Genomic DNA, 14,512 nt, shown 5'->3' with positions numbered 1-14,512 from the left:
TCGATACTAATGTGGTTCTTGGTGAGAGGTACGTAATTCAGCTTATCATAAGTAATTGTGACAACTTTGTTGTTTTCACCAATTATATGTACGCATCTCAGTAACGGGGCAAAACTGTCACCGACTCGTTGATACTCGATAACGTCTGTGTATACCTACATCGTGTAAAAGCCTGCGTAAATATCAGCGGGATTAGGCATGTCTGGTTCTCGGGCCGTTATCGGAACACCGGGGTTCATACCGAGCATATATGCTAATTTTCAAATTTTCAAAGCTAAAGCTTTGAATGCAAAATCTTTTTGGGATATGATGTGTATTTTATTTTTCATAGGGTTATAGAATAGCTCTATTCCGAGTTCCAATTCTTAATGATTTTGTTGATTTCACTAACCACTTCATCGATACTTTTATAAAATCCTGGAGTGATATTAAAGTTACTGTTTTGTGTTTTCTTTCCATCCCTCTGAATAATATGACACATACTGTCTTCCTCCGTTAACGAGTACCAACTCTGGATATTTTGAACCTCCGCGAGCGAGACTTCCCATATTCTGTTCAAATCGATTGGTTTGGCGAATTTATTAGTGTAGTGCGCGATCTTATTATTAGGGTAAATATCCAAAGACGCGTTGCTTGGAAGGGTCACAAAGAATCCACACTCTTCCATGGTTTAATGAATATAATTTTCAGTTTTGTTCATGATGATCCTTTTGTTATGTTAACTACGTCTTCGGCCAGAACCCAGGAATTAAATTTATCAGGCCACCCCACCCATTTCACCAGGCAGACTTTTTTCCGGTTTCGGGTCTTTTCAGACAAGATTTTCTCGATTTTAAACGTCTTGTCCTTCCCAAAATGATCTTTTGTAACTCAGGTTCATAAAATGTTCCCTCAATTTTTTCACCATCATAGTCTTGTAAATTAATAAACCGGGGAATCTCCCAGTATCTGTTCAGAGATTGTAAAATATTCATCCGTAAAATTTTGCTCGTATCCTTTCTCAAACTGTCTTTTTAAATGGGAAATTCTAACGATATCACCGACTTTAAACTTGAATTTTAGTTTCTTTAATTTGGGTGAGAACAGTCCGTAGAGGGTTTTAAATACTCTGAAGGAATTGGCTTCGTTGACCTCGGCAGGTTTCATTTTGATGCTGGAATGGTAATTGTGATTGTACGCTTGAATCATATCCTGAACTATGTCGGTGTATTTTCTCGTGTTAAAAGTGGTAAAATATCTTCACATCCTGGTTTTTAGCATTCTGTTGAACCTTTCCCACACCGATGCTTTTTGCCCCGTACCCGTAGAAAAGTGAACAATGTCATGTTTTTTCATTAATGTTTGAACATTTTTGTTAAAAAACTCCTTCCCTTGGTCAGTTTGTAATTTTGGGGGGACTCTACTTTCCTTTAGAATGGAATCAAAAGCTTTAGTTACCTTGTTTCGTAACACACGTACCCAGGCATATTTGGATAAAATATCTATACACGTGATCATAAATTTTGCGTTGTCATTACTCTCTGACAAGTTGCTCATATCAACTAAATCAGCTTGCCATTGTTCATCGATGTTCTTTACAAAAACCTTGTTTCTTTTAAACTTTGTAGATACTGGTTTATGTAGACTGTATGCATCCTTCTCTGCTAACCAGTTTTTTATTTCAGTATCATTAGCTCTTTTACCTATTTTCTCATCAATAGCTCTTTGCAAATTCTCAACGCCACCATACGAACCAGGTTCTGAGGATATATAATATATATTCTTCATCAATCGCTCAGTCATTTCGAGTGTAAGGACAAAGAATGATCAAACACCAGTGTAGATTAAGCATTTTATCTCAGAACATGTGAGATTGGTATTACATATTCAATCAAAGTAACATTTTCCATTCTAAACAATTTATATCACACTCAGGTTTAGATACATGTTTAGTTTACATTCAAATGTTTCAGCAATACATGTAAGATAAAACTTGATACACACCAATGTGTTAAGGACACAGGCTATTTAGGAATGTCTTCAGCATTTTCTTTTATTTGGCTTCAGGCTTTTCTCGCAGTCAGAACAGACATGGCTTGTTTTGAAGTTTCCCACCTATGCAAGGGTTCAGCGGGTTCCAGAGATGAGTGAAAGGTCCAGTAGTCCACAACGTCTTCGCACACCTGCCCATTGAAAACGTCTTTGGTTTTCTCCTTGACCTCATTCAATATGGTTTTGATGTGAGGCTCGTCTCTCCATTCACACACGGTGGCTTCAGCGATACCTTGAAATTTTTCCAGGGATGGAGTGTGTTTGATACCACACAGTTTCAGACCTCTTGCCAATGTGTATTTGAACCATGGTTTAAACAGTTTTTTCAGCAATCTGTAGGTGTTTAGGTGCAGATAGTACTCTTCAGGATCGAACAAACACGCGTGTTGGAGTTGACTCGGATGTTTGATCGTGCAGCCGTGGCAGTTGTCCTTCAGATCTTGTTGGATAATTCTGTCCAACAGTTCTCCTGTAACAGCACATATGATGGCTAGCACAGTGTTGGTTATACACCCGTCGGCTTCATCCTTCGTTGTCAGATAGGTCAGATTTCTTTTTTCCTAGGTTTTCGCCGTCTTCAAAACCTGAACTGGTCACATCATCATACAGGGTAGCATCAGAGTAGAAAATGGGGTTGAATTCACAAGCCTTATTGCTTGTTGATGCTCAGAATACTTTGACTCGATATGTATTCATACTCATTCATATAGCAGGTGGGAGGAGTCTTGGGGAAGGTGCAGTTTCTGATCAAGAGTAGTATATTGACAATCTCAGAAGAAGAGATCTTCTAACCTTACTTTTATTTCCCTTATTTCTTTGTCTCTTCCAATTTTTTTGAATAATTAATCGATTTGATGGAAGTAGCGTTGTAGCAATGATGACGATGATGTTGACGACGATGACGACGATGATGATGACGATGATGATGTTGATGATGATGATGGTGGTGGTGATGATGATGACAGTGATGACGATTGTGATGATGATGGTGACGACGATGATGATGATGATGGTGATAATGATGACAATGACAACGATGATGATGATGATGACGATAATGATGATGACAACGATGATGGTGACGACGATGATGATAACGATGATAATGAGGATGATGGTGGTGATGATGATGACGATGATGACGATGGTGATTATTGTGATGATGATGGTGACGACGATGATGATGATGACAATGATGACGATGATGATGATGATGGTGGTGACGATGATGATGATGACGATGATGATGACAATGATGATGATGATGACAATGATAATGACGATGACCACGATGATGACGACGATGATGATGACCATGTGATTATTATGATGACGACGATAATGACGATGATGACGACGACGATGATGATCATGATGTGATTATTATGATGACAACGATGATGACGGCGATGATGGTGATGATGATGATGACGACGATGATGATGATAATGACAATGATGACGATGATGATGATTACGATGATGGTGATGACGATGATGACGACGATGATGATGATAACGATGATGACGGCAATGATGGTGACGATGATGATGATGACGATGATGATGGCAATGATGATGATGACGATGACGACGATGATGATTACGATGATGGTGACGACGATGATGATGATTACGATGATGGTGACAAGGATGATGATGACGATGATGATGATGACGACGACGATGATGATGTTGACAATTATGAGGACGATGATGACGATAATGATGATGATGACGATGATGATGATGACGACGACGATGATGATGTTGACAATTATGAGGACAATGATGACGATAATGATGATGATGATTATGACGATGACGACGATAATGATGATGATATGATTATTATGATGATGACGATGATGACAATGACGACGATGATGATGATTACGATGATGAGGAGGACGATGATGATGATGACGACGATGACGATGATGGTGATGACAACGATGATGGTGGTGATGATGGTGATTGTGGTGATGATAATTTCGATGATGATCTGAAGACTTTGTTTTCTCCTACAGCGTTTATGAAGCAGCGCTGCACGGAGCAGATGAGGGAATGTCTGGACTGGATTATGGCTGAACATAAGAATTTGTTTTAGAAATTTTAAGTTAACATTGCTTTTTTTGGCTAGAGAAAAAAATATTTTAAAAGCCTACAACAAAGTTTCAAATCATATAAACAAAATAGTTTTAATAGTAATTATAATTGGACAGTGAAACGTCAAATGTAGACCTACTGATATGTTTCTTACTGTTCTCTCCTTTTACTGCTCTCCTCTGCTTTAGTGTAAGTTTGAATTTGTCTATCTTAGAGAATAGAATCACTGCATTCAATACAGAGTTCTTCTGACTGATAAATATTTTCTATGATCAAATGTTACTATCCTGCTGGGAGTGGTCTCTTTCAGAAAGACAGCACCCCATTCACAGGCCACAAGGACTTACTGAATGGTTTAATGAGTATTAAAATGTAAATCATATGCTATGGTCTTCACAGTAATCAGATCTCGATGCAACTGCCAGTGTTAGACAGTGATTGCTACCATCATCAAAATAAATTAAGTAAATCTCTTTAGGAATAATAATGCTTCAGTACAGTTCTAGAGACGTAAAATCTATACCAAGGTGTACTGAAAATGTTTTTGGCAATGTTCTACTAAGACATTTTATATTGGCTTTTGCTTAAATTTGTCACCCATCTGTAATTAAATATTCACAACAGTCAGATTTAAAAGCAACGCAATTGTTATCAGTGCTGTCTTTGCTTGGTAGGTCAGACCTGCTTATAGTGCAGCCATTAGCATCCTTTTAAGCTGCCTCCACTTGTCTTGCAGTGCTTCTTTAAAGCTGGCTGTCATGAAGAAGTAAAACACTGGGTTGATGGCACTGTGAGCATATGCAATTGGCCGTGTCACTGCAAAAACCAAATTGATGTAGTCTACGATTGTTAGAGATAAGGTAAAAGGATGGAGCGTGCTATGAGGCATGAGAGCACAGATAAAACAGGGTATGGTCAGGCACATTTGCTTCACAGTAAGAACCGAATATTTATCGTATTCATTTTGATTAAAATGTTCAATATGTAAGTCACCAGACATATCAGACTCAGCTGTAAGACTGTCATAATTTGAAAAATGAGAATCATCAGGTTCATTGCATCCACCCTGGACAGGAGGATCAACCCCACGAGGATATCTTGGGGGTATAAATACACACAATAACAGAAACAGAAAAACACAATAACGTAAAAACATGTTAATGGTTTTGTGATGAGAGCTAATACAGAAAGACTATATGTGTATGTGTAAAGTGTGAGTCGGTTCAGCCAGCAGGTCAGGACTTTCTTCCTTTGTAGACACGTTCACCGGCGCTCAGACCTCATAAGGGGTACAGGTACATTCCTGAATAGGCAACCTGCCATAAAGAATAGGTGGAGAGAAAAGAATGGGCAGAGCTCATTTGTTAACAGCTTTTAACCAACTTGCATGTCTCCAGATCAGTCCTTCTGAGGTCATAACTGAAGTAACAGCCACAACCTCACACGGACCCTCATATTTAGGCTCCCCTAGCTGTTTGTTACATTTGGGAACCCACAGCAGCACCTGGCCTCATGGAACAAAAGGATGTGTGGGTCTCTGTGAGGGTAAAGGTAATTTAGCACGTACACACTCATGTTTTTCCTGCAACACGTCAAGCAATTTAGACACGTAATCATCTAGATGAATATCGACACCACTTCCTGTGGACTGAGAAAGGTTAGTAGACATTTTCCAAGCCGTGGGGAAAGGTCAACCGAATAACACCTCAAAAGGTGAAAGGCCTGTGGTTTTCGATGGCGTCATTTGGATTTCAGTAAGAACAGCTGGTAAAAGGTCAGGCCAGGTGGTACTCCCTCGTTGCTGCATTGCTTTGCTCAGATGGTCTTTCAAAGTGCAATTCATGTGCTCAACTACACCAGGCGTCTGTGGGTGGTACGGTATGTGAAATTTCCAGTCAATAGCTAAATAGTCACAAAGCTGTTGAGTTACTTGTGATGTAAAAGCGGTTCCTTTATCTGAGTCAATTTGCAAAGGTACACCGAAGCGTGGTATGATTTCCTTCGCCAAAATCCTGACGACAGTTTTAGCATTTTCCCTCGAGCACGGAAAGGCCTCAACCCATTTAGAGAAACAGTCTACAATGACCAACAACAGTCTGTGCGGCCCAACGGTTGGCATATGGGTAAAATCGACCTGCAGACATTCAAAAGGCATCTGAGGGGGTGGCAGTGCATCGTGCTTTACAGAAGAACCAGTGGCGTTGTTTTGTAGAGATATCAAACATCGTGAGAGATGTGTCTTTATTTGAGTACGTAAGTCACGTATACAAAATTTGGAGGTCATATCAGACAACACTCCTGATAGAGAATGATGTGAGATGCCGTGAAACTCACGTATTATAAAAGGTGTGCTAGCGGTGGGAATACAGAGATGACCTCTTTATCAAACCAGACGCCATGGTCATCTGGACATGCTCCTTGTGCTTGCCAGTAATCAGAATTTTCAGGGGTTGCATGTGATTGCATAAGGACAAAATCGACCCCTGGCAACAAAGGACTAGTATAAAAATTAAGTGTAAGACATTAGAAAAGGACATGGTGATTGTGACTTAGCAGCCAGTTTTGCGTGTCTGTCAGCTAGCACATTCCCATGTATCTCTACAGTGTTGCCAGTTAGATGCGCCTTTGTTTGACGATCGCGAGAGCTGTTGGTTTAGCACAGGCAGAGATTAGATTGTTGACTAGAGTGGAATGTGAGATTGGCTTACCGTCAGCAGATTTAAACCCTCGTTGTTGCCAAATCCTTCCAAAGTCATGAGCTACTCCAAAGGCATAGCACGAGTCTGTGAAAATAGTGACTCTCTAAAGGTGGTGTAAGATATTGTTCAGTCACAACCCCCTCTATTCCCACAGAGCTCACAGACATTGTGGTTAAAGGCCCAGTGTACAATTTTCCAGTCGAAGACAGGGTAGCGAAAATGTCCAAAAGAAAAGCATACACGACATCAGCAATGTTTAATTCAATCATCGGTAACTTCTGAGGAGAATTGAAAGCAACATTTAAGTATGATTGGCACACTGGGTCACAAGAGCTCTGTTGGCATCCCTATTGATTGTGATAATAATAATCCTGATGTGGTTGTACCGGAGGAGGTGGTGTTGGAAACACATCTGCTTGATAGTTCGGTTGGGACTTCGCCATCCCCGCAGCAGCGGGGACGTGTGGTGGGCCATACATATGAGGAGTGGGCTGATATGGGACAGATTGTGCAGGAAAATACTGTGGGCCACCTCTTACCATAAAACCACGACCATGGCCACCTAGACCTCTCCCTCTCCCTCTGCCTTGCTGCTGATCTCGTTTTTTAGCGCGACAGTCACACGCCCAGTGGCCAGGTTTCTTACAATAGTGACATGTGCCTTTCATTCCGGACCCACTGGCTCCGTCAGGTTCCCCTGGGGTTTCAGAGATAGCGGACACATTAACCTCAGTGTCCTCAGTGGGTTCACTCATCATGGCTGTGATATTTTTAAAGCAGGCGTCACTCAATAAACCATCAGCTTGCAAAAGGGGAGTAGGCGAAGCCACTCCCTGTAACATTTTGACATATTTTTACATGTGGCATTTTGACATATATTCATAATTCCAATCCAGATCACTTTCCCCATCATAAATCATTCATTTGATCTGACCAATACACGCGGCTCAAAGGAACCACAAAGTGAAATAATTTGGAGTTGTGGCAAGTATGCCACTGACCAGCCTTGTAGACAATCCAAATAGGGAATCTTGTACAGTCCGCCTGACACAGCTTCCACCCAGTCCCTGGGTGTCATACCAGGTGATGGGGAGGTGGGGTGGACAAGGACCCTCCCATAGCTTGGAAACAACATGCCCAATAACTCAACACCAATACTAATATAACACTCCTAGGTTAACCACACAGTCGTAAACTCTACCCAATATACTGCAGCTAATAAACACAATTGTTAGGGAGGCATGACGTTACAGAGGACCATAGACCAGAGTGCAGATTATTGACAGACCGATAATCACTCAATTATAGCACAACGGTTCGGGATACACCGCACCAGGGAAGAAAAAAAACGCTTACCCTGATCCAGAGTATCCCACTTCTGACACCAGATTGTTGGATAAAAAGTATCTCAGGTTATGTCTTTCAGTCATCCTCCGTCAGCCTTCAGCCTTTACTTCTCTTAACTCTTAGTTCTGTGCTAGGAGCGAGAAAGTGTGGTTGACCGCAGAGCGTTCAGGCCTGGAGAGTCTGAATGAACACACACTGACACATACTGTTCACAGAGACATCCGATTTTATTCGTGCAGAACAGGAGTATTTATACACATAGATAAACAGCAGTGCGTGGGCGGTTTCTACTTGTGCAAGGTTCTAGGAAGGTTCAGACAGTTACATCAAGCACACAGGCATACTACAAAAATAAGTCTCTCAAGGTATGGAAAATACATGTGTCAGCTATAATAAAGGATGGCAATTGATCAGCTTATGAAAAGAGGTAATTAAGTGAATACATTCATCATAGGTATTTGACAGCACAGAGACACACCTGTATACAATAATTCCCTTAGGCTGGGAGTTCCCTAAATAACATGTTTACCAGAAGCATTGATCCTCCAAGGTGTCTTAATTGTACTTCATAATATAAGAGAGTACATGATATAAGAGAATCTCTTTCAGTCATGAAAATTCACAATGAGTCACAACAAGTGATTGGGATGAATAGGTTGGACAGTATTGTCCCATTAGCTCAGGTATTCCAGGTATGTCAAGTTTGTTATACTGTTAATTATTGTAACAGGTGGGGACTTGGTTTAGCGGAAGTCTGCAGAGGGACTGTGGTGGAATGGGCAATTAACATGGCACACCTGCTGCTTATTTTTGTTGTCTTATATGAATAAGCTGTTCTCTCTCTCAGGGATCGGGGCTGGTGTGTGTGTGTGTGTGTGTGTGTGTGTGTGTGTGTGTGTGTGTGTGTGTGTGTCTGTGTGGGTAAAAAATGTGTCGTTTAGAGGTGAAGGGACAGGACATGATCCCATGAGATCAGTGTGTTTATTAGGGCATATACAAAAATCATAGTCATGGATCAAAGTGTAGCTGGTTAAAAAGATTAATCTATTGAACTGGTAAAGAAGAACCCAAATTTCTATAAAACACTGGTTTAACCTCCTGGGAAACCGCTCTACCCTGGAAATAATCTAAATTTAATCCATAGCAATAAATAATTTCAGGACACGTGGTCATGATTCTGACAGAACATTGAGAAATTGTTCCTTTCTACACCTCTCTTTGGATCAAATATTTATTCATCTAACTTGTTAGAAATCTTCATCCTTAATTCTCTCAACAGCAGGAAAAAAAGTGTTATTTAGAGTGTGTAGTGTAATGATATAAAATATCCTATGACACTTTTGGTAATAAAATAATATCTGTAATAAAACATATGTAGGCCACACTAAGTAAAGAACATTATTAGCATTTCATTTAAAATGTCATGGCATCAAAACTTATAGCAGTGTTCATCAGTGCAGAATTTATTTCTGGTGTAAAATGGCTAAATGTTTTAAAAGGTTACTTAAAGTGGACAAGTTTAATTACTTTCCTCACCAAAAAGCTGGAAAGGTAATGTTTATCTGTATGAATATACCTCTCTCTCTCTATCTATCTATAAAGCTATTAAACAAACAAACAAATATATAAACATGCAGACGTTATTAACTATTTCATCAACAATATTTAATCATTTTAATGAATAATTAATTCCATTTGGGAAATTCACCCTGGGAGGTGAGTTTTTTCCAGGAAAATAAATGGTTCTTTATGCTGGACGCATGCATTTTGGACATGCGCAGGATTTAATGCCGTTTTTAAAGCATTTCACAGAGACTGATCCTGAACTGCAGGTTTCTGTCAGGTTCACTGCATCCTGAATGTATCAGTGGTTACAGAATTAGAATTAGAATCATGAGCCGTTATTATTCTGAAATCCGGAATCTGAACATTCTGAATTGAAAAGCTGCATCAACACAATCCACATTCAGATGAAAGCTGTACATTCAATAGCTCTGACCTGCATAGACATACTGGACAGAACATGAGTAAACAGAAAGAAGAGAAGGGAATGGTGAGCAGCCTGGTGAACGAGTGCTGTGCATTCCTGAAGTCTCGGCTGTGTCCCAAGAACTGCATTAACATCTGGCGTTTTGCTCAGTACTCCTTCTGTGAGAAGTTGAAGCAGCAGGCCTTCTGGTTTATCTTGCACAACTTTGAGGAGATGGTGCGTCTCTCTGAGGAGTTCCTGGACCTGACGGTCGAGCAGCTGAGCGAGATCATCGAGAAGGACGAACTGAACGTGAAACAGGAGAGCGTGGTGTTCGAGGCCGTCTTACAATGGATCAAACATGCACCATGGAAACGGAAAGCGCACATAGGAGTGTTACTGCCCAAGGTCCGTCTGGGGCTACTAACGCACGATTACCTTATGAACAATGTGAGCAACAACATTTTAGTGATGGACAACATGACATGTAAGCCGATCGTCACCAGCGTTCTGATGGGCATCGATGACCTCAACCCGAGCCTTTCTCTCAGCTCTGATCTCACGAGACTCCGCCTGCCCGGTGCTGTTCTGCTGGCCATTGGTGGCTGGGGCCGCAGGAATCATACCAATGCCATAGAAGCATATGATATGCGAGCGGCACGCTGGGTATGCGTCACGTGCAATGATGAGAGTCCACGGGCCTGTCACGGGACGGTGTATCTGAATGGCTTCGTGTACTGCATTGGAGGATTCGACTGGGTGAATTACTTCAGCAGTGTGAGAAGGTTTGACCCTATCACCAGAACCTGGGCTCAGGTGAGCCCCATGCACTCTTGCCGGTGTTACGTGAGCGTGTGTGTACTGGATGGTCATATCTATGCGATGGGAGGATTTGATGGTGTCCAAAGTCTGAATACGGTTGAGCGATATGAACCTGAGAATAATAAGTGGAGCATGATCACACCGATGCACGAACAAAGGAGCAAAGCAAGCGCTACAGTACTTAACGGCAAAGTGTACATATGCGGAGGGTTGAACGGGAGCGAGCGTTTGTTCACGGGGGAGTATTACAGTCCTCAGACGGGAGTGTGGACCCTCATCCCCCCCATGATGATCAGAAGGAGTGGACTGGGTGTGGTCGCGTACGGAGGACAGGTTTACGCTGTCGGGGGATATGATGGTAATAATCAGCTAAGTGATGTGGAGGTGTATAATCCTCAAACCAACATGTGGAGAAAAGGTCCAGCCATGAACAACCAGCGTAGCAACTTCGGCATTGAGGTGCTGGACAATCTCCTGTTTGTTGCTGGAGGAGAGAATGGCACTACCATCATGGATGAAGTGGAGTGTTATGATCAGGAGACTTCTGAATGGCATGCAGTCAAAAACTTGGGGATTTCCCGCAGTGGTCTGAGCTGCTGTGTGCTGTCTGGTTTACCCAACATGGCCGAGTACGTGGCGCCCCGAGACAATGCCTACGGAGTCCCTCAGAGTTCATGGAGCACCAGGGGCTACCTCACACCTCCTGCCAACATCTGAGGCATACAAATAAACCTCTCCCTTCATCAGCATCCTTTTGTTCTTGAGAATAAAATTAAACATTCTGAAGCAGTGAAACTACTGAATTTCCTTTTGTTTACTCTCTTATGCTGCAAGTCGTTGTACTGAAACTCATAAAACCACAATGTCCAAAGTGCGATAGAAAAGTTAACGTCCACCGTCCTGAGATCTCACACACACACACTCACACCTGCATGACACAACGACATGGCAGTGCTCACATGGTCAACGCTAAACAGAATTCCCTTCATGTTATTTTCTATGTGATGAAACTGGACTTTGTTGACATGTAGATTTTGTGTCATAAGTTTAGGTTTGTGACGTAATTCACTAACGTAAATCACTAACATGATAAAATCACGGTAACGGATCATTTTTACAAGCAAAGATGAAGACAGGGGACGAAGATTATGCATCATTTCTCTCTGTACATCACAGGAATAATTAATGTAGATCTTATTAATATGTTTATCAAACTCAAATATGACCTTGCTCTGAGTATCCACCATTATTTCCGAGCTGAGCCGGAATGCTTTTAGATCAGAATGCCTTTAGATCGGAATGCTGGAAAATTGGTTCTGTACTTTCGAGTACAGAAAAATAAGCTTGAGTACAACGGAGTGCAGCATTAATACCAGCAGATCCACATTCTGTTTAATACCCAGCAAACACAAACGCGCTTTCGACGAAGTCAGGTGAACCCATGCCATTTAAATGAAAGCTACAATTAGTCGAAAAGAGGCTTGATCATGACGAAAAAAAATCATCGACGTCAAATATATGTAGAAAAGAAGCTTGAACAATGTTAACATTCTTGAAATGCTATATTATTTTGAAATGATGCGAAAAAAACTGATTAATGAAGTTACTGCTATGTAATTTCAAAGAAATATATCTAGTTGTGATTGTTCATTGTTCATTAAGATTTATTTTTATTTAATTTTTTATGGGAATAAGAAATCTCTTGCATATGAAACTGCCCATACCAAAACATACGAAGCTAAGCACGCTCATGCGCAGATATTGTCCCTTAACCTTGTTGGATATTATTGTATAGGCTATATCTTGAACTGGTATGTTTGTGTTATATATGAATGGATTGTTAAATAGATTATACTCTAGGCATTTCCATGATGTGTAAAAATGTTGTTTATTTTATATACCTGAATAAAAGATTCTGAAGTCGCAATCCCTTCTTTGCTAATATGTGGTTGAAATCGCGTTTAATAAATACGTGTAGGTTAGGAGCTGAGAGTTGCCCTTCCCCCACAGGGGGGCACCAACTCAAGGCAAGTAAAGTTTTTTCTCTTTATCTTTACACATAGTTATAAATCTGTTATGTAGTTTAATTAAATTAAATCGTTAAACAGCACTTCAGCTATACGGTTTAAAGAGATGTCAGCTAACTAGCAGTTAGGCCTAAGATTAAATCTACTGAAAATTATATAAGCTGTGATGTAGAGAGCAGATACTTCTTTTGAGTAAAATCTAAATGTTAAAGTTCAAGGTTTACTTCTTCCTGTGGATCTTTTTGTTTTTATTTTTACACCCATTTCCCCCACAAAAATGTTAGCTTTCTAGCTAACATGCTACTGAACAGATTAGTTTAGCACAGCAGGAATTTTAGCAACATGAGCTTAAAATGGACATTTCGTCTTTAAATCACAGCATTTTGTCTGAAGTTGTAAATAGCTGATTTTCGGTATCCTTTTTAAGTTCTCAGTGAACATATTAACACTAGCTTGGTGCTAGCTGAAGTTCAGTCGGTTAGTTACACAAGATGGCGGATAGTTACACAAGATGGCGCTGTCTGTTTTACCTCAGGGACTAAGAGTTACTGCTGCCGGTTCAGCGCCGCTTTCTGAGAGAAGTGCTTTATGTGACTTGTTAAGAAGTTGTTTGTCATCAGAATGAGTATTTTAATCATTTAACAGAGAAGGTTTTCTTACTAAAGACATTAAATCTGCTCTTCACTTTATTGCTGTGTGCCTCAGTGTGTTAATTCTGAGGGATAATTCAGAAAAAAACTGTTTTTCATGAGTTTCCAGTACTACACATGTACTAAATAAGTGAGTATCATAAAAAAAATACCAAAAATACCTTTCCACAGTCTTTATGAGCTCTTGTTTGAATATTAACCATTGAGATTGAAAGTTTACTATTTTCTGATATGTATGACTTTTATGAATGAGGTGGACATTCACCCTACTCCACAGGGTAACCAGACATTCAATGGCCTAGATGGCAGTGGAGTTTTCACAGAGATGGATTCATTACTGGTGTCCACCCCTGTGCGTTCTGTATGAGTGCTTTGTGCTATTTTTGTGAATATTCATAGGTCAGATGCATGACAGTTTGTCACATAAAGATGTATTCTGTTTTTGATGTTCATATTGCAGCTCAGTGTTTGTTCATATTGCAGCTCTTACCACGGCCTATCAAAACTCTCAGGGAGTTACCGGATCTGAATGTGTCGCAGGTCTGAATTTGGTGTCGCAGGAAGCAGGAAGTGTCGCAGGAAGCAGTGTCCCTCGAGCTGATGCTATTTTCTTCTAATCTCTATACTTTAAAATGATACTTTTTTTTAATCTATACAATGTTTACAAATATCACTGATACTACTTTATATAAAACAATCGTAACGTTGCGCTGTTGCTAAGTTTTATTGGTTCTTACAAATATCTGCGACTAGCTTGTAGCCCGCTAGCATCACCTTACCGCTAGCCTTGTTTACATTTCACATTTATCTCATTTACCACTGTTTTTTCAAGCAAATATGTCGGTTGTTTCTCTGCTTT

At 40.4% G+C, this 14,512-nt stretch overlaps 1 protein-coding gene across 1 annotated transcript; it reads left to right on the top strand.

Moving 5' to 3' along the window:
- The first annotated feature begins 10,118 nt into the window (after window positions 1-10,118).
- Window positions 10,119-12,903, top strand: LOC108271698 (kelch-like protein 10). Its single transcript, XM_047158701.2, has one exon. It carries the CDS (start codon window positions 10,209-10,211, stop codon window positions 11,691-11,693), a length of 1,485 nt encoding a protein of 494 aa, XP_047014657.1. The 5' UTR covers window positions 10,119-10,208; the 3' UTR covers window positions 11,694-12,903.
- The last annotated feature ends 1,609 nt before the right edge of the window (window positions 12,904-14,512 follow it).

Source organism: Ictalurus punctatus, chromosome 11, assembly GCF_001660625.3.
Source record: "Ictalurus punctatus breed USDA103 chromosome 11, Coco_2.0, whole genome shotgun sequence".
Taxonomy (NCBI): domain Eukaryota; kingdom Metazoa; phylum Chordata; class Actinopteri; order Siluriformes; family Ictaluridae; genus Ictalurus; species Ictalurus punctatus.
The sequence above is the reverse complement of the archived record's forward strand: the minus strand, read 5'-3'. Positions and strand labels throughout refer to the sequence as shown.

Bases quoted from the DNA above. Each gene is read 5' to 3' on its own strand.
- LOC108271698 (XM_047158701.2), top strand. From the start codon at position 10,209: ATGAGTAAACAGAAAGAAGAGAAGGGAATGGTGAGCAGCCTGGTGAAC.